Source organism: Rhinatrema bivittatum, chromosome 2, assembly GCF_901001135.1.
Source record: "Rhinatrema bivittatum chromosome 2, aRhiBiv1.1, whole genome shotgun sequence".
Taxonomy (NCBI): Eukaryota; Metazoa; Chordata; class Amphibia; order Gymnophiona; family Rhinatrematidae; genus Rhinatrema; species Rhinatrema bivittatum.
Genome location: NC_042616.1, coordinates 169,733,702 through 169,759,749, shown reverse-complemented (window position 1 = coordinate 169,759,749; position 26,048 = coordinate 169,733,702). Strand labels below are relative to the sequence as shown.

At 47.1% G+C, this 26,048-nt stretch overlaps 1 protein-coding gene across 1 annotated transcript in view; it reads left to right on the top strand.

Moving 5' to 3' along the window:
* Positions 1-1,745: 1,745 nt before the first annotated feature.
* The window catches only part of LOC115084252 (1-aminocyclopropane-1-carboxylate synthase-like protein 1), a 66,917-nt gene continuing 42,614 nt past the window's right edge, over positions 1,746-26,048 (top strand). The window contains exons 1-3 of the mRNA XM_029588868.1: positions 1,746-1,980; positions 13,180-13,239; positions 16,745-16,815. Coding sequence (XP_029444728.1) covers positions 1,852-1,980; positions 13,180-13,239; positions 16,745-16,815 — 260 coding nt within the window. The 5' untranslated portion in view covers positions 1,746-1,851. The remainder of the gene's footprint in view (positions 1,981-13,179; positions 13,240-16,744; positions 16,816-26,048) is intronic.

The following is a 26,048-nucleotide window of genomic DNA, read 5'->3' as shown; positions in this document are numbered from 1 at the left end:
GCTAGTGCCCATCACATTAGTGCACCCAAAGACTGGAGCGCCCAACGCATGTTTTTTTTATGCTGGAAAGTTAACCCCAGCTCTGGAGGTGGAGTAAAATTTACTTGCAAGCAAGAGCTCACCACAATCATAAAAAATGTGGTCTTCTGTATTGCCATAAATGTGCCCCTTGTAGGGTAGGATTTTTTTTTTTTTTTAGCAAGATTAGTATAAGATTTAGTTATTTGGGGTTAGAACAAAAAAATATTGTAGAGAACATGTTTATTATCTAAATGACACCTTAAAAAATCGTGTGTGATTCCTTTCCATTTGGTAAACAGGCATTGCAGATTTCCGTAATTTCATGTAAGCGATGCACTTTAGTCAGGAACGCATAATTTAGACATCTGTGCGCTAGAAACACACATTTCTCCTTAGCGCGCTCACTTTCTTTCACATTTAAATATTGCATCAGATGAACAGGGGCTCTGGATTGCATGCATGGTAGAAAAATGGGTACTGAATATGAGCACCCAGTTTTTTGCACATCTTATTGCATCAGCCAGTGAGTTGCACAAGGTCAAACTTTTAGGCCGATACAGAACGGTGTGCTCGGCCCCCGTTTAGCTGTGTGTTTTAGATGCGCTATTATTACCCCTTACACTTATACCCCAAATGCATGTTGATGAGCCTATTAGTTAGTCACCAGAAATACAGAAAGTAAAAGGTGCGGTGCCGCACATTTTACTCAGAAATTAATGCCTGGCCAAAGGGAGGTGTTAATTTCAGACGGCACGGGTAAGTGTACAGAAAAGCAGAAAAAAAATGCTTTTCTGTACACCCTCTGACTTAATATCATAGCGATATTAAGTCAGAGGCCCCAAAAATGAAAAAAAACAAAACTTCTTAAAAAAAAAAAAAAATCTGCCCGCCAGTGGGCAGCTTCGAAAACGGATGCGCTGACAGCCACCGCTTCTGCTAATAAGGAGGCGCTAGGGACGCGCTAGTGTCCCTAATTTAAATACAGAATCACACGCCCAGGAGAGGTGCACGGGCGCTCAATACGGAGTGCTGGCTCTCCCACAGGTTTTTTTTTTTTTAATCGGCCTGAGTGAAAGGTAGATCGCAGCATCTGCTTAGGGCTCTTCAGGTTCAATTGTTTGTCCATCACCACTGGTCGGGTGGGGACTGAAATACTTGTATAGAAAATAAACTATAAAATGACATTGTTTTGCATTTTAGAGACTCAAGGATTCTCTCAGTGCTGCTGTCGCTGGGTACTTAAAAAAAAATTACTATTATTATTTATAAAGGCCAGCTTAACAAGGCCAACTCTAACGTGGCCCTTCTTGTTAGGGATCCACTTTGAGTGCTCCCCATCTCTTTCCTTGTGTGTATTAACACAAAGCAGTACCGGAGACAACAAGTAAACAGTGTGATTTTTCTATCAGTATCATCAACGAAAGAGTTCTTATTCCCAAGGGAAGATACAAGCAAATCATTCGTTGTGATTAATCTTTAATAAAAAAAAAAATCAGATCTTATTCCCCTCTCGCATGGGATTTGCTTTAAAAAAAAAAACAACAACAACCCTCACTAAATATGTGGCTACTGCTTCACTCGGATGCCGCTGGCAAGCCCTCACAGGTTCCCTTCTGCCGCACCTTTGTTTTGCTGGGCTTTTGGTCCCCGTCAACGCCAGGAACTCAGCCAATGGGCGGGCAAGCACCGTCGTGACGTCACGGAAACTCTTTTAACTGGGAGACGGAAGCAATTGCGGCTATTCGCCTGCCTGCCTGCACGCACTATTTCATCTTCGTGCTCCCTTCCTGTCCTGCTCTTCCAGCTGAAGCAGTTACTAGCGATAAATAAATGTGCAGCAGCGGGAGCCATCTGTCAGTCCGAGGCGCTCGCATTGCCGGCAGGCCCGGTGGCAGCATCGCGAGCAAAGGCTTCGACATGTACCACCGAGACCCTTTCCATCGGCATCGCAACCCGCAGGTAAAGAAGGGAACGCCGGTGCCGGCACCGGCGGGAGGGTGGAATATGTTTCCGTTTGCTTGGCTACGAGATAGCTGGCGACTGAGAGGACGCGCAGGCCTTGTGTCCGCTGACCGGCGGCAACCAGTTCTAGCAGCCGGTGCCGGCAGCGGTGACGTCACACCGCGACCGGAAAGAACCCCGTTTCTTGGAAAAGCTGCGGCGGTGCTCTGTGCGCACGCGCAGGGCTGGATCTTTTCGAAACAGTGAAACCAGATCCTGGAGACTGTTCAGTGTGTGTTTGTACATGCGGCTGAGGTTGACAGGGCGCTTTCGGAGGCTCAGCCAGTTGCTAAATGTAATCATCTACATAAATAGCTTTGAAGTCTTAGAAAGCATTGATCAGATATCAGGTTTTCAAGTTTGAAGGTGTTGCCGATGATATCTCTCAGGCTTGCTGTTCAGTCTGTAATGGGAGGCTCAGCACCGTTTCCTTTGAGCTCCAATGAAGGGTGTACGTTTGTTACAGAAAGAAAACCAGGAGTAGATCATTATGATAGAAATGTTATATCAGCTACACAAAAGGTAAATGACACACAAGAAAGTATCCCCACGCTACCCCTACAGATGGAAGGAGCACAGTACGTTCTTGTACAGCTTATTTTTGCTTCATCTGAGGACTTCATGTGAAGAGTTAATGCCCACCCTTTTCAAGTAATTTTCAAATGCATTGATAGGCATATATGTATCATATGTATCTAGTTAAATACCCCTGCTTCTTTTCTCTGCTCCAAGTTATATTACTACCTTGTTTTATTGTAACTGCAACCCTTAACTTTCACTTGTATATTGTTACTATTACTACTACCTTTTTAATTTATGTTATTTATTTTTATTTATGACCTCTTGTTACCTTTTCACTTGTTAATTGTAAACCGACATGATGCGATACCCATCGCGAATGCCGGTATAGAAAAACTTAAAATAAATAAATAAATAATTTTAATATTACATATCTTCATTTTTTTTACAGTAAATGTATGCAAACATTGACACATAATGGACATAATTCAACTCCTTTTGTATGTCTTTAAGGTTCAATAGTGGCTTATCAAAATCATAGATTCTGTCTTCTCTAGGGTATGATCATTCATCAACATAGGTGCTATATTTTTTTTACTGCTGTAAAATAGCTATTTGGATTATATCTCAGTTTGTATAAATAATGCAGAAACCTTAAACTGCAGCTATCATTTGTGTTTTTTTAATTATTAGATTTAAATCATATTTTCAAAGAAACATGAAATAAAACAAGTAAAAAAAGAAAATTGCAAATCACAAAATATGAAATAACCACAACTAGAAAAATACAGTCCACGTTATTGGAGTCGGTCAAAGAAAATTATTCATACAGTACAGTTCCTGTTCATACCCCAGATCAGTCCAGACAAGTGAGTTTTGCATCCCTACCAGTAGATGAAGGCAGAGAACAAAAACTTTGAGGCACCACACATAACCGAGATTGCCACCTGCAATCCCTCAGTCTTTCTTTGTCTCCAGCAGATGGTAGAGGTGCAAACCTGCAGTCTAGAGAGATTAAAAATAAATAAATAAAATAGCTTGAGAGACAAAACATTTTGTTGGAGTACTCCCTGAGATGTTGGGATCTTCACGCCAATCGTGGTGCCACTGGAATCTGTTGGGGTGAGACGTGACTGACTCAACACAGCTGCACTGTGTTGAGCCTCAGGAGGGGAGAGATCCTCCGCTGAGGCTGCTACCGCATGGAGAGTCACTAGATCGGCTGGGCCCATTGCACTGGCTCCTAATGGAGTTGAGGGGGGTAGCATCCATATCTGCTTTGCACAGCAAGAAGCAAACAGTGTCTGGGTGCCCCGGGGACTCCCTTCCCCCTCCATTGGCCCTCATAATCACATCTGAGAAGCATGGTAGTGTGGGGGAGCCTGAAGAAGCTGAGATATGGAGGGTTTCTTCATGGAGTTCTGATCCTTCGCAAGGCCTTTTTGACAAAAAAAAAACAAAACAGGTGGGAGGCAACCCTGGCCCACAAATCACAACATCCTTCTAAGAGAGTTAAGTGGGCTCCATCAGGTGGAGCTGGAAGACTTCTCCGTCGCCTGGGTCTTGCATGTTCTTTGGCAGAAGGCGAGAGGGATCTCGGATTCATAAAACCTGCAGGAGGAGGGGGATCCGGATGCTAGGGATGATACTGGAAATGATCCCGTGGATCCAGCAGGTGGTGATCCAGATGGTGTCAAGGACTTGCCAGACCCGGAGGAGATCCAGGCCATGGAAGGGGATGACCGAGGGTTGTCCGGCTATTTCAAAAAGAGGAGTTGTGGCCTCTTATTCCACAAGTCCTGGAAGAGTTAGATATTAAGGTCATCCAGGAGGAATCAGATAACAAAGAGATGGACCCGATTCTGGACAGACTTCAGGGACCGCCAAAGGCCTTTTCATTGCCCAAGAAAGTGAAGAACTTGGTGGTCTGGGAGTGGGATGCTCCTGAAGCAGGCCTTAAAGTGGGCAGGGCAATGACGAAGTTGTATCCCCCGATGGAGGTGAAGTTGGAGCTTTTAATGCTTCTCAAGGTGGATGCTTCTGTTTCTGTGATGACCAAGAAGACAACAATCCCAGTGGCAGGGATGGATGTGCAAGACAGGAAATTGGAGATTCAGTTGAAACGGTTGTTTGAGGTGTTTGCATTGAATCTTCGAGCTGCAATGTGCGGTAGCTTGATGCAGAGGCCTGCTTGCTTTGGGTGCAAAAGGCTCAGGAGATGGAGGCTCACCTGGCGGGCAATGTCCAGCAGGCGATACATTTGGAAGCCAGGGTGGTCTTTGTAGCGGAGTCTCTTTATGATTTGGTTCGGATGTCTGTCAGGAGCATGGTTTCTGTGGTGTCAGTGCGAAGGCTCCTTTGGATGTGTAACTGGTCCATGGATGTGTGGTCCAAGTCACAGCTGTTCATCTTTTCTTTTAAGGGGAAGCTGTTCTGAGCAGATCTGGAACAGCTGTTGAAGCAGTTGGGGTATTCTAAGGGGAATATGTTGCCGGAGGATAAGAAAAGTTCCAAGAAATCCTTTCCCCTCTGTTCCCACTTTCAGGATATGTGGAGGTTTTGGACCGGCAAGAGTTTTTCAGCTTCGGGTCAGAAACAAGGCTCAGTCCTTTCAGGGCTCCCGTAGACCTCCCCAGGAACGCTTCCGGTCAGGGAACCGGAGGTGGAGTCTTCACAATGATGTCAGACTGGACCACTGGTCCATAAAAGTGGTAGGGGGAAGATTGACCCCCTTTTATAAGAAGTGGACCAAGATCATGTTGGACCAGTGGGTTGTGGAGGTGAATGAGATGGCTATGCATTAGAATTTTTTTGTCCAATCCGAGAGCCCTTCGTGGTATCCCACTGTGCATCCCAAAGCAAGCGAGAAGTAGTTTGGGTTACATTGCAACGGTTGTAAAGACTAGATACGATTATGCCAGTACTGCCAAGGGAGAGGGAACAGGGGAGATATTCAGTTTACTTCGTAATTGCCAAGAAAGAGGGTACCTTTCGGCCCATTGTATATCTCCAAAAGGTCAAACTGGTGCTGCGAGTTCTGTGTTTTCATATGGTGACATTGCGAACAGTGATAGTAGTGGTCCGCAGGGGAGAGTTTCTGGCTTCGCTGGATCTGATGGAGGCCTATCTGCATATGCCCATCAGAGGTTTCTGCGGCTCATGGTGATAGGGCAGCATTTTCAGTTTTGGGCTCTCCAATTTGGGCTGGTGACAGCACCGTGCACGTTCACGAAGGTGATGGTGGTGGTAGCAGCAACTCTGAGACAGGAAGGCATTTTGGTTCACCCTTATTCAACAACAGGCTCATACAGGCAAAGTCGGAGGTGGAATACTGTCTGTCGATTCGATGGGTTATGGAACTGATGCAGTCTCTGGGCTGGGTGATAAACTTGGCCATGAGTCATTTAATGCCATCCTAATCATTGGAGTATCTGAGAGCGTGTTTCGATACCCAGATTAGCAGGATGTTTCTTACCTCAGAGAAAGTGGTGAAGATGCAGGCTCAAGTGACTTGTTACGACTTGCGTTGCCCCAGGCCTGGGACTATTTGCAGGTTCTGGGTTCTATGGCTTCCACGCTAGATTCGTTGCCATGGGCCTTTGCACATATGCGTCCCCTCAAGAGGGCTCTTTTATCCCACTGGAATCCGTTGTCAGAGGAGTGTCTTCTTCCTTAACCACCATAAAAGACTGGATCTGGAATCCTCTGGCATTGATAATCTTGCCACATCCTGGAAAGGGACTCCAGATTGGGTGGATGCTAGCCTCAAGGGACAGACAGCTCAAGGTCTCTGGTTGCCAATGGAGGCATCCTGATCTATCAATTGTTTGGAAATGAGGGAAGTTTGTAAGGTATTGTGTTTTCTGCTGCAGATTTGAGGAAGAATGGTGAGTTTTCTCGGACAGTGTGACAACGGTGGCATATATCAGTTGTCAGTGCAGGATGAAAAGTCAAGCTGTGGTGCTGGAAGCCCAGGAGCTTGTGTATGGGCAGAGCAATATCTGGAAGGAATAGTGGCATCGCATGTCACCGGAGTGGACCATGTGCAAGCAGATTTTCTCAGCAGGCAACAGTTGGACCCCAGGGAATGGAAGTTGTCCCTGGAAGCATTAGATCTCATTTGCGCTAGGTAGGGCCATCCCCAGCTAGATCTGATGGCATCGAGAGGCAATGCCAAAGTGCTCCAATTCTTCAGTCGCAGATGGGAGGTCGGGTTTGAGGGGACAGATGCTCTGGTTCTTCCTTGGCCAACAGGGATCCTGCTGTACGTGTTTCCACTGTGGCCTCTCGTAGGTCACGTGTTGCGCCCATTAAATGTCACCCAGGGAGAAAGGGTTGAAAGGGTACTCGGAGTAAGGTGATTATCACCTTATTTCAGGCTAGAAGGCCTTCTACTTCCCTTGCTTATGTTAGGGTATGGGAGAGTGTTTGAGTCCTGGTGCTTGAGGGAGGGTCTGCAGCCTTTATGGGTGGGCATTCCTCACACCTTAGCCTTTTTCCAACAAGGTTTCAAGAAGGGCTTGGCCCACAATTCGCTTCAGGTTCAGGTCACTGTCTTGGGATGTTTTAGGGGCAAGTGTTATGGAATTATTTATTTATTTTATTTATTTATTAGCTTTTTAATACCAGCATTCGTAGGTATATCATGCCGGTTTACATAAAACTGTAGGAGGAAAATACAAAAAACCAGGGTGAGGGGACGGGAGCAGCTGGGAAGAAAATAGGAATGAGCGAGGAGAGGGAAAAAAGACAGATGAATATAATATAGGAACAGTACCTGGCGGCGCACGAGGTACAGAGATGGAAAAAGCATCCGATAAGCACTAATTTATTTATTTATTTTATTTATTTATTTATTTATTTAAAGAGTCTTCTATACCGATGTTAGTCGAAACATCACCTCGGTTTACATGGAACAAAAGCAACGGAAATTACAAGTAACAGGGGAAGGGTAGGGGGTACAAAAAACCAATAGGAGAGCAGAGAAGCTTAGGAACAATTAACAAGTGAACTATAATGTCATAAGAACAAGGTCATAGTCAAATTCAGGTCATGATCCATCACAATTCAATATTCATCAAGGGTGTTGGGGAAAGGCTTGTTTGAATAGCCAGGTTTTGAGCTGGGCTCTGAATTTGCAAATTATACATTCAAAACGCACTATATACAACCTTGCAAAAATTGCAGTCAGTAAAGATAAGGGGTCTAAAGGGCAGGGTAAGAAAATAAGAGTCTAGGGGGCAGGATAATGGGTGAAGAAAGGGGGGAAGGTACTGTAGACAAATAAACCAGATTATATGGTTTACAGCATGACGAGGGAGGGATGTGGTGAAAAAGGAGGCAATAAGTACAAGAATGACAGATTATGCAATCGTCACCAGGGCAGGCAAGGGAGGGTTAAAGGGTGGGGAGAGAAACAGGGGAGGAAGGAAAAGGGAGCAGAGGGACTAAGTTGGATCAAAGTCTGGATATGCTAGTTTAAAGAGCCATGTCTTAACCCCTTTTTTGAATTTCCGAATACATGATTCTATTCGGAGCTCAATTGGCATGGTGTTCCAGAGGGTGTGGCCTGCGATGGAGAGGGCTCTTTCTCTGGTGGAAGTGAGGTGTGCGATTTTAAGGGTGGGGATAAAGAGGGTTCCTGTGAGTGTGGTTTTGGTGGGACGATTGGAGGAGCGGAAGCGAGCGCATCCTCAAGCCAGGAGTGATTGTGGTTGTGCAGGGAGTTGTGAATAATGGTGAGGGTTTTGTATTTGATGCGGGAGGAGATGGGTAGCCAATGGAGTTCCTTAAGGATGGGGGTGATGTGGTTGGCTTTGCGGGTATTTGTAAGGATTCTGGCCATGGCATTTTGCAACATTTGAAGGGGTTTAATAGTAGAATAGGGGAGACCTAGAAGTAGGGAGTTGCAGTAATCCATTTTTGATAGTAATGTCGCTTGTAGGACTGTACGGGAGTCTTGAGCATGGAGCAAAGGTTTTAGTTTTTTGAGGATGTGGAGCTTGAAGAAACCTTCCTTTAGAATTGAGTTGATGTGGTTTTTGAAGTTTAGTTAGTGGTCTAGGGAGACACCAAGCTCTTGCACGGAGTCGGGGAGTGCCTTTGAAGGGAGGGTGAGGTCGCAAGCTGAGGGTGGCGTACGGTCAGGGTGATTTGATATGATGAGTTCAGTTTTAGAGGAGTTTAAAGCAAGGTGGAGGTTGGAGAGGAGGGTGTTTATGGAAGCGAGACATGTTTCCCAAAACTTGAGGGATTTAGTGAGGGATTCTTGAATAAGGATGAGGATTTGACCTCTCATCTGGACATCATTTGTTTTCTATAGGGGGCTAAACACTTGTGTCCACCGATGCGTAGGTTATGTCCACAATGGAACCTTAACTTGGTTCTGCAGATTTTGTTTGGCCCTCCATTTGAACCTTTTACAGGGGGCGTCATTGAAGGATCTTTCTGATGGCCATTTGTTCGGCCAGGCGGATTTCGGAGCTCCAGGCTTTGTCTTGTAGTGATCTTTTCTTGCAGATTTCGGATGATGGAGTGTCTTTGCATACAGTGCCTTCTTTCTTATCAAAGGTGGTTTCCTTGTTCATCTGAACCAGATGGTGGAGCTGCCTGCTGAATTTGTCTTTGGAGATTCCGCATGCGGGGAAATCTCACTTATTGGATGTTCGTCAGATTCTGTTGCGATATCTTAAGGTCATTAACAGTTTTCATTGGTTGGATCACCTTTTTGTCTTATTCAGTGGGGCAAAAAAGGGAAGCAAGGCATCTAAGGCCATGATTGCTTTTTGGTTGAAGGAGACTATTTTTTTGGCTTATCTTTGTAGAGGCTGAAAGGTTCTGGAGGGGTTGCGAATGCGTTCTATGAGTGCACACGCAGCCTCCTAGGCGGAGTGTCTGTGTCTCCTCAGGAGATCTGTAGGGCTGCGACATGGTCTTCACTTCACACTTTCATCAGGCATTACTGGTTGGATGTTCGTGCCCCGGAACATGCCACTTTTGGCGAGAGTGTATTGCGAGCAGATTTTTTGGGATCCCACCTAGTGTAGGGGAGCTTGGGTACATCCCACTTGTTTGGACTGATCTGGGGTATGAACAGGAAAAGAAAATTGGTTCTGACCTGCTACTTTTCGTTCCTGGAATACTACAGATCAGTCCAGAGGCCCATCCCCTTACTTCTGAAAGTTTGTTCTGGCAGTATTTTCTTCAGATTTTGATATGTGTATATATGTTGACCCAAATGTTTTGATGGGTTTTCGGTTTCTTGTTGGATGTGAGGGCTCCAATTCAGGAGACTCCAACCTGGGGTTTGTCTGTTAGCCCTAGGAGGAGGAAAATTTTGATAGTTTTTGGCTCTATGATGGCTTGGGTGCAGGCCAATACTGAGGGACTGCGGGAGGCACACTTGGTTTATGTAGCAGTGCTTCAAAAATTTTGTTCTCTGCCTCCATCTGCTGGTAGGGATGCAAAATCCACTTGTCTGCACTGATCTGTGGTATTCCAGGAACGAAAATTAGCAGGAAAGAACCAGTTTTCTTATCTTATCCCAATACCCTCGGTATCTAGCTATACTGGGGGAGATTTGTCTAAAACAAAAGTCTGCAAATGAAGAGGATCTACAAATACAAACTTTATTTTTCTGATAGGTGACTATGCATTTGCAAGGGAATTTGAGGTAAAACAAAGCTCCCAATGACAAAATCCAAGGTTTTAACTGGAGAAATTGCTTCCTCTTTAATTGAGTCTCTCTGGAAACATCCAGGAATATCTGCACTCTCTGACTGCAAAAAAATACCTTTATATTTAAAGTACTGCCTAAATAAAATCTCTTTATCAGCAGTCAGTGCAAAGGAAATCACCAAGGTGGATCTAGTACAAACATTATCATTAGAGGTCTGCAAAAACAAGGAAAGATCAGGTCTACAAATAGGATGCAACACCTCTGTTTCCCCCTCCTCTAAAGCAGGAATTTTCTTTTGATCAGGTATATAATAACATTTAGATATAAGAAATTTCTTATCTGGCATAAATTGCAATACATCACATATTTCTTGACATATTCTTCACCTAAAATCAAACGAGAACATGGAAAATTTAACAAACGTTAAGTTATTACATTTTAGCTTGTTTTCTAAAGATTCACACTTTGCATACATCAATATCTTATCTTTAATCCCTGTGTAGACACTAATTGTAAGTTGGAAATAGATGCGGAATAATTAGCTACTTTAGATTTTAATAATGAGAGCCTAGCGTCCACTTCATGTAATTTGTTGGTAGTGTCCTGAGAAAACTGACATAAATGGGAAACAGAATTAGATAACTTAGAATCAATACCAACCACTACTTTCCAGATATCTTTAAGGGATACCTCCCCAGACATGGACGCATTAGTAGGCCCTCCCATTTCTCCTCCAGTCATAACTTGAACTGGAGAAGGAAGTGGAACTAGGATGATATTTTTCCCATCACTTAACTGTCCTGAACATAGCTCCAGCAGACAGTAGGAACCTTGTGGCTGAGAAGAGGCAACATTACTAAAAGCCTGACAGAAATCTAGCTTGGGTAACTGGATTTGGGGGAGGAGATCTAACTTCAGGACTCACCGAGAGATCCTCCAGTTCCGTACTCATACAGTGATGAGCTGAAGTATATCTTTCATGGCGATCCACTGGCCCACTTATAGGAATAGAAGTCTAAGCTTGAGAGGTAAAAGGAACCTTTCCCTTCATTTTTTTCCCCATCCTATGCTGGTTATACCACAAAAAACTGGCATAAATGGTGCACGGCTTCAGCGTGCCGACAGCAGCATGCCTTGGGGCACCTCCTTTAGTAGGCCCCAACACGTTGATGACATCAGCGTTGGGCGGCCTGGATGACCCTGGCAAGCGCTTCTCTCCTTTTGGGGTCCAGCAAGCAGCAGGTCAGGCAAGGCAACTCACTTCCACGCCATGGGACACCTCCTTTAGTGGGCCTTCGAAGTGATGATGATGTCCACGTCGGGTGGCCTGTATGTCCCAGGAAGCACTTCTCTCCTTTGGGATCCAGTGAGCGGCAGGTCAGGGGAGATGACTTACTTCCACACTGCGGCGCGTCTCCTTTAGTAGGCCCCTGACATGATGACTTCAGTTTTGGGTGGCCTGGATGTCCTGGGAAGCACTTCTCTCCTTTGGGATCCAGCGAGCGGTAGGTCAGGCGAGGCAAATCCTGCAGCTGTCATTTAGTTAATCAATAGTAGTTCAAAATAATTAAATCACAGGTGGGTATGATAAAATGTAGAAGGTTCTTGTGAGACTGGAAGATTGGGCATCCAAATGACAGATATAATTTAATGTGGACAAGTGCAAGGTGATGCATGTAGGGAAAAATAAATCATGCTATAGTTACACAATGTTAGGGTTCATGTTAAGAGTTACCATACAGGAAAATGTTCTAGGCGTCATAGTGGACAATACATTGAAATCATCAGCTCAGTGTGTTGCGGTGGTTAAAAAAGCAAACAGAATGCTAGGAATTATTAGGAAGCGAATGATGAATTAAACAGGGAATGTCAAACTGCTTCTGTATTGCTCCGTGGTGAGAATGCACCTTGCGCCGACCACAGCTGAACACAGTACACATCTGTAAAAAGATATTGATGCACTGGAGAAGGTATAGAGAAGGGAGACCAAAATGATTAAGGGGATAGAATGGCTTCCCTGTGGGGAAAGCTAAAGAGGTTAAGGGTGTTCAGCATGGAGAAGAGATGGGGGGGGGGGGGGGGGGCTTATGATGGCGTTCTATAAAATCATGAGAGTAGACTAGAATGGGTTAATGTAAATCTATTGTTTACTCCTTCAGGTAATACAAGAATTCTGGAGTACTCCATGAAGTTAGCAAGTAGCACATTTAAAACAAATTGAAGAAAATTATTTTTCACTCAATGCATAATTAAGTTCTAGAATTCTATGCCAGAGGATATGGTTAAGGTAGTTAGCTTATCTGAGTTAAAAAAAAGAAAAAAAAGGTTGTGACAAGTTCCTGGAGAAGTTCATAAAGTGCTATTAGCAGAATTGATTTAGGAAATAGCTGCTGCTTATTACCAGCATTAGCAGCAAGGGATGTAATTAATGTTTGGGTACTTGCCAGGTACTCTTATCCTGGATTGGCCACTGTTGGAAACAGGATACTGAACCTGATGGATTCTCAGATTGACCCAGTATGGCAACTTCTTATGGTCTTATGTTCTTGTCAATTACAGTGAAAGAAAATGAAGGAATTTCATTTGCATTTGTTCTCTCTGCAATATCCCGAGGAAAGCAATATCTGGAGCATTGTCCTGGATGGAATATATGGGGACCTCTGGCCCTTTAGCAAAATCTCATTGTACTCTTTATCTGGCAAAAGGGAGTCTTAACACATTTGTGCCACTCTGCTTTGTGCTCCTTTTATACAGCTGGCAAGCAAGAATGTTAAAACATTTAGCTTTTTATCCCCAAATCATTCATGATTGGCAATTGATCTTTGCATGCAGATATCCAAAATAAACCCTTATGGTACAATAATGTGATTTTGTTAATTGGGAGCTTTATAATAACTGGAAACTTTTTGTTGTCTTTATATTATATAATCTTGTAATCAAATCTTTTCTGCTCTTTATAGGGAATTCTGAATTTTGGAACCAGTGAAAACAAACTTTGCTTTGATTTATTGCAAGAAAGGGTAAATATTCCTATATGTCTAAATATATTGCATCCTAACTCTTAGAAACTTGATCAAAAGTTGAATACAGATATATTATTTTTGCAAGGGAGTGACTAAATGACCACTATAGTTTCTAGTTCTGTAATAAACTATAAAATTAAACATCAACCAAACAAATCTAAACAAAAATAAGATCTCGCGCCCCCCTCCCCTAAGTCACAGTTTGAAACGCCTGCATAAAATGTGGGATTCATGTGGCTGAAGCCATGACTTCTGGTAATCTGTTAGCTGCTCTTTAAGGGGCTGTGACAGTGTAACTGAAGCCTGAAGGCAATGGTAATTTTCTTGAAAAAAGTACAAAGTCCGAGGCAGCGTCCCCCTTCCAAACCAGCTGCAATGGGGGAAAAGGAAGCAAGTTTAAAAAGATTGCAAATTAGTGACCTGACAGAAAATCACTGCTGTCTGAAGGGGTTTGTCGTGATGTGTCTCAGCAATTAAAACCACGATGATAAAAAAAAAACCAAAACAAAAACCCCAATATGCTCTGCAGTATATTTTACCCAAGGCCATCTTTTGTTTACTTTCACCAATTCAAATCCATGCATTAGATCAGTGGTTCTCAACCTTTTTTCGGCCGGGACACACCTGACAGATGGTTCTCAAGTGCGTGACACACTGAATATGTGACCATCACGGGACAAAATGTAAATATACATTCTGCATCCTCAGAAACCACGTCAACCCCCAAAAATGGGTGCAGAGCAGAACTAGGGCATTACCCGTACAGCTCACCATACAAAAAAAGATATTCTGGATCTGATGACATCTCAGTAAAAGCAAAACAAACTCTCTTTACTGACAGGCACAATACCCCTCCTTATGAAAGGACAGTAATTTACCACTACAAATATTTAACCAGGCCCTAAGCACTAATACACCTCCTATTGGGAAAACAGAGCAAGCCAAGCTGCTATAGATACCCACTTAGAAATAATTGTAAAACTATACTAATAAATGTTACAAAACAGCTGATGAACAGAATAACATCCAACAACTAAAAACTCATAAAAATTAATAAAAATTGTCTAAATATCAAAATATTTCAAAACAGCAGACACATCACATAATACCCAATAATTAAAATGGCAGTCAATCAAGAAAAATAAACTTAAAAAGCTGCCTTTACTTACCCTCTCCAGCAACTCTCCTACTCCTTTCCCTTGCAGACCAATAGCACTCACCAGAAGCAGCAGTGGCTGCTGAAGCTATGTCCTCACAGTCCTCTTCCTTAAGGCCCACAACCAGTCATAACTAGTCTCTGTCTCACACAGACTAGTAACTTCCCTAACTAGTATCTCTTCCTCACTCACACACACCGGTCACCTCCCTGACCAGGCTCTGTCTCTCACACACACACCAGTCACCTCCCTGACCAGTCTTTGTCTCACCCACACACACCAGTCACCTCCCTGACCAGTCTCTCTCAATTACACACATACTCTGTCACTTACAATCACACACACTGCCACTCATGCACCATTGTACCACACACACACACAAGCTCTCACTCATGCACCCAGGCACCCATTCTACCACACACTGCCACTCACCACCCAGGCACCCATTCTACCACAGGCACAACAAGCTCTCACTCATGCAACCAGGCATGCATTCCAACACACACAAAGTTGCCACTCACGCACCCAGGCACCCATTTTAACACACACACAAAGCTGCCACTCACGCACCCAAGCACTCATTCTAACATACACACACACAAAGCTGCCACTCACACACCCAGGCACCCATTCTAACATACACACACAAGCTCTCACTCACACACCCAGGCACCCATTCTACCACAGGCACACAAGCTGTCACTCGCGCACCCAGGCACCCATTCTCTCACTCACGCACCCAGGCACCCATTCTACCACAGGCACACAAGCTCTCACTCATGCACCCAGGCACCCATTCTACCACAGGCACACAAGCTCACATGGAGCCTCTTCTCATTGTTTGGCCCAATAAGCCTGGCCTCCACTTCTCAGCCGCCTCTGGCCTGACCTCCCGCAGTGCACAACGTCTCTCCAGCCGCCTCCCGCGGTGCGCAGGGTCTCTCTGCTCTTCAGCCGCCAGCGGCACGCAAGTCTCTTCGTTCTTCGGCCCCGCTGGCGTCAGCGTGCAGGTCTCTCCTCTCTTCATTCTTCAGTCCTGCTGGCGTCGGTGCGCAGGTCTCTCCGCTCTTTCAGCTGCTGCCGGCGGCGCACAGCGTCTCTTTGTTCTTCGGCCCCGCTGGCGTCAGCGCGCAGGTCTCATCTCTTCATTCTTCAGCCCCGCTGGCGTCAGCGCGCAGGTCTCTCCTCTCTTCATTCTTCAGCCCCGCTGGCGTCAGCGCGCAGGTCTCTCCTCTCTTCATTCTTCAGCCCCGCTGGCGTCAGCGCGCAGGTCTCTCCTCTCTTCATTCTTCAGCCCCGCTGGCGTCAGCGCGCAGGTCTCTCCTCTCTTCATTCTTCAGCCCTGCTGGCGTCAGCGCGCAGGTCTCTCTCCTCTCTTCATTCTTCAGTCCCGCTGGCGTCGGCGCGCAGGTCTCTCTGCTCTTCAGCTGCCGCTGGCGGCGCGCAGCGTCTCTTCGTTCTTTGGCCCCGCTGGCATCAGCGCGCAGGTCTCTCCTCTCTTCGTTCTTCGGCCCCGCTGGCATCAGCGCGCAGGTCTCTCCTCTCTTCATTCTTCAGCCCCGCTGGCGTCAGCGCGCAGGTCTCTCCTCTCTTCATTCTTCAGCCCCGCTGGCGTCAGCGCGCAGGTCTCTCCTCTCTTCATTCTTCAGCCCCGCTGGCGTCAGCGCGCAGGTCTCTCCTCTCTTCATTCTTCAGTCCTGCTGGCGTCGGTGCGCAGGTCTCTCTGCTCTTCAGCTGCCGCTGGCGGCGCGCAGCGTCTCTTCGTTCTTCGGCCCCGCTGGCATCAGCGCGCAGGTCTCTCCTCTCTTCGTTCTTCGGCCCCGCTGGCATCAGCGCGCAGGTCTCTCCTCTCTTCGTTCTTCGGCCCCGCTGGCGTCAGCGCGCAGGTCTCTCCTCTCTTCGTTCTTCAGCCCCGCTGGCGTCAGCGCGCAGGTCTCTCCTCTCTTCATTCTTCAGCCCCGCTGGCGTCAGCGCGCAGGTCTCTCCTCTCTTCATTCTTCAGCCCTGCCGGCGGCGCGCAGGTCTCTTCATTTTTCGGCCTCGCTGGCGTCGGGGCGCAGGTCTCTCTGCTCTTCAGCCGCCGGCAGTGGCACGCAGTGTCTCTTCTTTCTTCGGCCCCACCCCTGGGGAGAAGGGAAGCAGAAGCGGGGCAGTGGAACACCGGGAGCCGCGACACACCTGCTGGTGCTTGGCGACACACTAATGTGTCGCGACACACCGGTTGAGAACCACTGCATTAGATGATAGCATTTTCTCTTGCTTGAAATAAAACACAGTTTAAGAAGAAAAATGATTGCCATAACCTGAGCTTGTACCAACAATGGTATTTGTGTGTTTGTAAATAGCTCACAAGACCTGGGATGAATTATATGGAGTCCCACCTATTGCAGTATTCTGATACAAGGGGCATTAAAAGGTAGGAGAACAGCATCTGTAATGTTTCTCATGATCAGAGAATATAATGTTGAATGTGTGCTTTGTATTTTCTTAAATTTGTTTGAGGAGTAGCACCAGTCAATAAAGCTTTAGTCTTACCTACAGACTATCAGGCCGATAGCGCACTGTTAACCTGCCCTTAGACGCGCGTTTTCCCTTACCCCTTATTCAGTAAGGGGCGGAAAACGTGCGTCCAACCCCCGCGGCACCTAATAGCGCCCTCAACATGCAAATGCATATTCCCTGTACATACCAGGATCAGTCCAGACTGCTGGGTTATGCCTCCCTTCCAGCAGATGGAGTCAGAGAGAATCTGAAAAGCACCTCCCACATAACCCGGAGTGCCACCTGCGATCCCTCAGTATCTTTTCTGACTCCAGCAGATTGAGAGGTCTGATCTCAAAATTTCTGGGGCCTTGCCCCACCAGGTTTAAAAAAAAAAAAAAAAAAAAAAGAATAATAATACTTTCTACAAGGAACTTTTGGCTAGATCATTTAAAAAAAAAAAAAAAAAGAGAAACAGGTTAATCTTTTTGTTCCACTTGTTGAAGAGCAGCTAAACAGTGGCAGGCAAGGCAGGGCATTGCCCTATAGCCAATACCTGGAGATTTTTCTGCCATAGCCCGGTGAGCAGAGGGGGAGGATTTACCGGTGGGCCGGTCACTCTCCCCCTCCCTCAGAGAGGTACTAATTCCTCTGAGTTTTCCTTCCTTTTCCCCCAGTGCCTTCCTCATAGGGGCTGAGTTAAAAAAATAAATAAATAATAATAATGAGGTTCTTTATTTAATTTTACTCTGTTCTTACCTCAGCCGCGCCTGCCTGTCTCCCGGGCCTCCAGAAGGGGTGAACATTTCACCCGGCTGTCAGAGCATGCCTAGAGGAACGGCTTGTCACTCGTGTGGAGAGCCGGGGCTCCGGCTCTCCCACGAAGGCCTCTGCTCCCGGTGCCTCCCCGGGGGCGAGGGGCCTTCGCGACGATCCGAATTGGCACAGGGGGGGGCAGTCTCTCCATGGCGAAGGAAATTGCGCGATGGGAGCGAGGCCTGGGCCGCTCCCGATTTGCACGGGAGCGGCGGCCATTTTGTCGGCCTCGGAGGGAGACGCTGAAGATTTTGAGGAGGGAGAGGATCTCCCTCCTCCGCTGTCCCCGCCGCATAGACCGCGCGAATTGCCTGAGAGACCAGCTCCTCCTCCGATTCCTCCCCCGGGCGGGGGCTCTTAAAGTGGCAGAAACCTTTTTCCTCGAAGTTTATTCTATTAATGCACAAGGCATTTCTGGAGGCGGAGACTGAGTGGGATACCCAGTCTCCCAGCCCCATTAAGCTTCCTAGGGGTCAGGAAACGGTGCCCCCACATTTTCCTCCTTCTTCCCCGGGGGATGGCTTGTCTGACCCGATGGACCTGGTGGATCCAAGCTCTCAGGACTCTTCGGCTTCCGATATGGGTGACAAGGGGGATGTTACCACGCATTTGGAAGGAGATGACCCTCAGGTCCCCTCCGTCTGTTCAGGCGAGAGGAGCTAGACCCTTTAATTTTACATGTGCTCCAGGAGCTCGAGCTTCCTCTGTCCCAGGAGTCTTCAGATTTATCTACGGGAGACTCGGCTTTAGCGGGACTTCGCGCGCCGCCGCCGCAGACCTTTCCCTTTCACCCGAAACTTTCCCAGATTGTGTTCCGGGAGTGGAAGACCCCGGAGGCCTCTTTGAGGGTTACTAGAGCCATGGAAAAGTTATATCCTCTTCCTCTTGAGTCGCTTGATCTTTTTAAAATCCCTAAAGTGGACTCTGCGTTCACGGCCATTGCCAAGCATACTACTATTCTGGTGACTGGCGGCAGGGCTCTTAAGGACCTCCAGGATAGGAAACTGGAGGTGTTACTCAAGCGCATTTTTGAAGTTGCCGCCTTAGGAATTCGGGCGGCGGTATGCAGTAGCATGATGCAGCAGGCCTTGCTGCGTTGGGCACAACAGATGTTGACAGCCCAGGACCTTCCTCCTGGTGAGGCGGAACAGGCGGCCCGTATGGAATCAGCAGTCGCCTACACAGCGGATGCACTATATGACCTTCTACGTACTTCAGCACGCACTATGTCCTGCGCGGCGTCGGTTGTGGCTCCGGAATTGGTCGGCGGATGCCTCGTCGAAGTCTCAACTGGGATCCTTCCCTTTTCGGGGTAAGTTGTTGTTTGGGGATGGGCTGGAGCAACTCATAAAGGCCTTGGGTGACAACAAGGTTTATAAGTTACCGGAGGATAAGCCCAGGACGGTTTGTTCGCAAGGTAGCTACCGGGGCCGTTTTTGGGGGCAGCGCCGTTTTAGGCCTGGTCGGGGTTCTTCGAGCTATACTCCTAGACAACCGGCTTCTAAAGCACAGGCCTGGTCTTATTCCTCTCGAGGTAGACAGCCTCAGCATGCAGGCTCCCATGCATTCGCTCCCAGCGGCAAATCAGCTCAATGAAGGGATGCCGGCCCATTCCTCTCTACCAAAAATCGGGGGTCGGCTGTCCCTGTTTCTAGAGGAATGGGTCAAGATTAACTCTGACCAGTGGGTTCTAGACATTATAAGTCACAGTTACGTTTTGGATTTTGCTGGTCCCCTCCGGGATCTTTTTCTGGTGTCCCCTTGCGGGCCACCGCACAAGCAGCAGGTGGTTCTGCAGACTCTAGCACGTTTGAGGGAGCTGAGAGCGGTCGTGCCAGTCCCTCTGTCGGAATGTCGGACCGGTCGTTACTCTATATATTTCGTGGTGCCCAACAAGGACGGTTCCTTCCGCCCAATTTTGGATCTCAAGCAAGTCAACAAGGTCTTACGGGTACCTCATTTTCGTATGGAAACATTAAGATCGGTCATTGCGGCGGTCCACAAAGGAGAGTTTTTGGCTTCTTTGGATCTGACGGAAGCTTATCTTCACATCGGAATGCACAAGCACCACCAGTGGTTTCTGAGGTTCATGATTATGGGCCAACACTGCCAGTTTTGTGTGCTACCGTTTGGGCTGGCGACCGCTCCCCACGTGTTCACCAAGGTGCGTGCTGGTGGTGGTTGCTGTGAGCTTGAGACGAGAGGGGATTCTAGTTCATCCCTACTTGGACGACTGGCTCATCCGGGCGAAGTCGGAAGAACTCTGCAAGGCGGCAGTTCGTACGGTTGTCTCGTCTTCATTCCTTGGGTTGGGTGGTCAGTTATGTGAAGAGTCAATTGATCCCCTCCCAGGTGCTAAGAGGTTTTGGGGGCTCGATTCGATACCTTGTTAGGCAAATTTTCGTTACCAATCTCCCGCATGGACCGGTTGATGTCTCAAGTGCGTCGGCTGCTGTCGCTTCCCTCCCTGGTGGTGTGGGATTATTTGCAGGTTCTTGGGTATATGGCATCCACCCTGGAACTGGTGCCTTGGGCCTTCGCACATCTGAGACCTTTACAGAGAGTGCTGCTATCCCGTTGGGATCCCAAGTCTGAGGAGTACCAGATTCCCTTGCCACTCCTCGAGCTTGCCCGATCCAGTTTGGACTGGTGGCTCAACCCGGTTCACTTGCTAAAGGGGGTGAATCTAGAGAGTCCCCAGTGGATAGTGGTCATGACCAATGCCAGTCTCTCCGGCTGGGGGGCAGTGTGCCGGTCAAGGTCAGCTCAAGGTATTTGGACACCGTTGCAAGCCAGGTGGTCTATCAACAGATTGGAGACCGGGGCAGTTCGCCTGGCTCTGCAGCGCTTCTTACCAATGTTACGTGGCACAGCAGTGTGGATTCTGTCCGACCAATGCGACCACGGTGGCCTACATAAACAGGCAAGGAGGCACCCGAAGTCGTCTCGTGTCAGATGAGGCCGACAAGTTGATGCTCTGGGCGGACCGCCACCTGGACAGGATTGCAGCGTCGCACATAGTGGGGGTTGACAACATTCAAGTGGACTTCCTCAGTCACCAACGGTTGGATCCCGGGGAATGGGAACTGTCGGAGGAAGCGATGCGAATGATCGTGAGACGTTGGGGAGTCCCCCGCCTGGACCTGATGGCGACTCGTCTGAATGCAAAGGCGGCTCGTTTCTTCAGCTGCCGGCGAGAACACGGATCCGAAGGGGTGGATGCTCTGGTTCTACCTTGGCCACCGCACATTCTGCTTTACGTGTTCCCTCCATGGCCACTTGTCGGAAAGATTCTGCAACGCATAGAGTCTCACCCGGGACCGGTGATTCTAGTGGCTCCCGAGTGGTCTCGAAGACCGTGGTTCGCCGATCTAGTCAACCTAGCGGTGGATGGCCCTCTACGCTTCAGTCATCTGAGCCGCCTGATTCGACAGGGTCCAGTATTTTTAGAGCAGGCCGGTAGATTCTGTCTAGCGGCCTGGTTTATGAAAGGTGGCGGTTAAGGAAAAAGGGGTACTCGGAGGCAGTTATTTCTACTCTTTTGCATGCCCGAAAGACTTCTACTTCCCTTACCTATGTTCGGGTATGGAAAGCCTTTGATTCTTGGTGTAGCGAGGCAAGTTTGTCACCGCGCAGGACTTCTATCATTCACATTCTATCTTTTTTACAGGACGGTCTACGGAAGGGCCTGTCTTACAGTTCGCTCAGGGTTCAGGTTTCGGCTTTGGGCAATTTCCGTGGTAAGGTTAATGGCGTTTCCATTGCAGCGCACCCGGATGTGGTCCGATTTTTGAAAGGGGCCAAGCACTTGAAACCGCCGGTGTGTGCGGTCTGTCCGTCCTGGAGCTTGAATTTAGTGCTCTGTTGTCTTTGCGGGCCCCCTTTTGAGCCTTTGAAGCGTGCGACAATTAAAGACTTGACGCTCAAGGCGGTTTTTCTCGTGGCTATCTGTTCAGCCAGGCAGGTTTCGGAGCTACAAGCCTTGTCCTGTCGAGCCTTTTTTGCGTATTTCTAATTCGGGCATTTCGCTTTGCACAGTTCTCTCCTTTCTACCCAAGGTAGTTTCGGCCTTTCATGTCAACCAATCTGTCGAGTTGCCGGCCTTCTCGGTTGAGGATAAGGATCTGAAGAGGTTGGATGTCTGTAGAGTCCTCTTGGGATATTTGGAGGTCACTAATCCATTTCGTCTGTCCGACCACCTCTTCGTTTTGTGGAGTGATCCTAAGAGAGGGGCTAAGGCTTCTAAAACTACTATCGCCCGATGGTTGAAGGACGCTGTTGCTTCTGCTTACATATGTTGCGGGCGCCCAGTACCGGAGGGTCTTAAGGCGCATTCTCTTCGGTCTCAGGCGGCTTCATGGGCAGAAAGCCAGTGTGTCTCACCACAAGAGATTTGTCGGGCGGCCACGTGGAAATCTTTGCAAACGTTTGCTAAACACTACCGGTTAGACGTACGGGATCCGAAGGTGGATTCGTTTGGCAGTAGTGTGCTTTGCGTGGGACTCTCCAGGTCCCACCCCTTTTAGGGCAGATTGGGTACATCCCAGCAGTCTGGACTGATCCTGGTACGTACAGGGAAAGGAAAATTAGGTCTTACCTTTGATCATTTTCGTTCCTGTAGTACCAAGGATCAGTCCAGACGCCCACCCGTATACAGGAGAGTCCGATCAACTGTTTTTTTATATTCTCTTGACAGGTTCTGACGCCAGTCAGTGTCTTTTTGCAGAGCTTTCTTATGTACAATAGTTTCTCTTACACGTTCATACACGTTCTACCTGGTTTTCAGGTTCAGTTTTAACTTGATCTAGCCATTGTTTGATACAGCGTGTTTTGCGCATAGTTCAATATATGGTAATGGTAGTAAGGGCCATTCATTCTGCTTTGATATCAATGATACTGAGGGATCGCAGGTGGCACCCTGGGTTATGTGGGAGGTGCTTTTCAGATTCTCTCTTACTCCATCTGCTGGAAGGGAGGCATAACACAGCAGTCTGGACTGATCCTTGGTACTACAGGAACGAAAATTATCAAAGGTAAGACCTAATTTTCCTTTGATGGCCCTATTAGGTATTCCCGCGCGATACAGTAAGTAAAATGTGCAGCCAAGCCGCACATTTTACTTTAAGAAATTAGTGCCTACCCAAAGGTAGGCGCTAGTTTCTGCTGGCAACAGGAAAGAGTGCACAGAAAAGCAGTAAAAACTGCTTTTCTGTGCACCCTCCAACTTAATATCATGGCGATATTAAGTCGGAGTTCCCGAAGAGTAAAAAAAACAAAACAAAACAATTTTAAATGGGCCAGCGGCTGTCGGGCCGAAAACCAGACGCTCAATTTTGCTGGCGTCCGGTTTCTGAGTCCGTGGCTGTCAGCGGGCTCGAGAACAGACGCCGGCAAAATTGAGCGTCGGCTGTCAAACCTGCTGACAGCTGCAGCTCCGGGTCAAAAGGAGGCGCTAGGGACGCGCTAGTGTCCCTAGCACCTCCTTTTGCCCGTTTCTACCGCACCACCTAATTAGCATACTGTATCACGCGCACCGGCAAGTGGCTGGCGTGCGCGCCGGGAGAGCGGGCGTTCGTCCGCTCTCCCGCATTTTTACTGAATCGGCTCGTATGACAGTAGGTTCATTATTCAATCACTTTTCTTCCTTATGATTTTACAGCAGGGGCTTGATCTGGTAAGAGATCAGGAAATACTGTATCTGGCCTTATACAGACTATGTGGGGGATTTACATATCAACAGAGAAAAGGAAGGTTCCAGAGGAAAAGCAATTGTCCTCCAATAGCTAGGAAACTGGCTCAGGGATTGGGGCCAAAACACTAAAATACAGAAGAATCATGCAGTGCCACTGATCTGCCATGATCTTATCCTCGTATTATATGAATTTCTCAATCTTGGCTAACTCTCTTCATGCAATTGGATTGTCCCACTGAAGATACATTTGGAAGTCTTGCAATAAACTGAGAGTCTTCACCAAAAAGGGGAGCCTAATTCCTTTTAATCTGTAAGGAGAGTCCATAGTACATCTGCAGAATTCATTTCATTGTACAGATGAGCAACTTGAGCACATGTCTGACACATTGTAACACATACAGAAAACAATGCAATTTATACAATTGATCCATTTTTTGTACTTGTTCCTGTGTGTCTTCTACTTTCCTGTCTTAAATTTGCTTTTCATTTTATTATTGTTAGAACTTGCTGTAGCCTTTGAGACTTTGTGACTGTTCCATGACTTGATAGCAGATTTAGATGCAAATATTGTTTACTCGTAAAACTTTCCTAGTTTTGGTATAAAAATATTAAAGTTGTATGAATGGAAATATACCTACCATCATGGAATAGTCAGCCCAGGGTTGCACAATATTTTTCATATATTGAAGACTGCAGAGAATGATTACAATAAAATGTGACATGATGCATCCATGCCACATTCCTTGAAATAACATCAATATCAATTCCCTTCCACTGGCACTAACAGTTCTCCCAGGATTTCCTGGGTAATTGTGCTAGGAACTACCTACATTTATCTCTGCAGTGTGGGTCCACAAAATGTAGCCACATCATTTCCCTTGTAACGAAAAATATGAAGGGTTACCCACTTTTCTAACCTGTCCTATAAAAGCAAGTTTGCTTAATGTAAATGGTGTATTCCTTTGATAGCAGACTGAAATAGCCATGCTGTCTGGGAGTGCCCCCTGGCTGTCCAAGGCGGGAACTTCTTTTAGAATGCACAGAGTTTTGCTCCTGCTCACCTGCATGGTGTGTTCCCGCGTGACTGACTGCCTGCCTGCCTCTCCTAAGTTGGTTAGAAAGCAGCATTAGCAAGGAAGAGAGAAAGCAGGCAGAGGAGGGAGACTGTCCAGGGAGAGGGTGGGAATGCATGACTAATTCATCCTGCTATCTACTGAAAACACTGTTTACAGTAAGCAAACTTGCTTTTTTCCCCACAGATAAGCAGGCTGAATTAGCCATCTGTCTGGGAGTCCTCATCTAGGGAGACCAAGCACAGTATAACTTCTGCTCAGAAATGCTTTGTATGGTTGGACATGTATAGGATCATCTGTGCAGTGTATCCCTGTAAATGGTCTTAAGAACTAGTGGCATGACACAGTATCTCCTGCCCCATGGATGTATCAGAACTGGCGTGTTGTTGAAGGCAGTAATGAGACGTGAAGGTATGCAGCGATAACCATGAAGCCGCTCTGCAAATGTCCTGAATTCGTACCTGCCAAAGGTGGGCAATTGAAGCCGCCATAGCCTTCAGCTGATGTGCTCTGACCTGGTAGAATAGCAGAAGTGGATGCATTGAGTCAACCAGTTCGCTAGTGTCTGTTTAGTGACTGATAATCCAGGAGCATTCGGGTTGAAGGGAAGAAGGAGCTGGGAATGCCTCTTTGGTGTGTTAGTCCTTTGCTTATAGTAAGCTAACACTCTTTTGCAATCCAATGTGTGCAGTGGAGCTTCCGGTCTGGATGCGCATGGCTTAGGGAAGAAAGTTTGCAACGTTAGTTTGATTCAAATGAAAAATCGAGACTACGTTTGGAAGGAAGGATGGACGGGTCTGTAGGGTGAGTTTGTCATGATAGAATTGGAGGTAAGGAGAATAGTGAACTAGTGCTTGCTCGTCATGCTGAAGTTGTTGCTACTAGGAATAATACCTTCCATGTGAGAAACTTCAGTGATGTTTGCATCACGTCAAAAGATGTGAGCATCAGCGCCTCCAAAATTATGTTCAAGTCCCAAGGAACGGCTGGATGCAAGGGCAGAGCCTCAAGGCACCCCTCATGAAACGAGACATGAGGGGGTGCATGGACATGGAGGCTCCCTGAACAGAAGGATGGTAGGATGGTATGCTGCTATGGATGAAATCGTCAGCCCAGAGACATACAGTAAGTACAGGTATTTACATAACTGCTCCAGTGAGGATGGAAAGGGGTTGAGCCAGACTAACATACACCAGTGGCGGTATCTGTACCATTTAGCTGCATAATTCCTTTTCATGGATGGTCTTCTTGAAGAAATAAGAATGTCTTGATTCTCCAGGATAGGAAGATGGCTCAGTTCTTCCCTTTCAATCTCCATGCTGTCAGATGAAGGGAGTCTTGCATGGGATGAAGCAGTGTTCCCCCTCTCCTGCGTTGAGGCCCGTCCTGTGTGTATGGAGAGGTGCATGAGGTAGGCATACCATGGCTGCCTTGGCCTTGCGGGCGCTATGAGGATGAGTTGTGATTCTTCTGTAGTGCATTTCTGGATCACCCGAGTGATGAGTGGGATTGGTGGGAGCACTTATAACAGGTGTCGTGTGTGTCGTCCCCCCCCCCCCCCCCGCAGTTGAGCAGAAAAGCATCCTG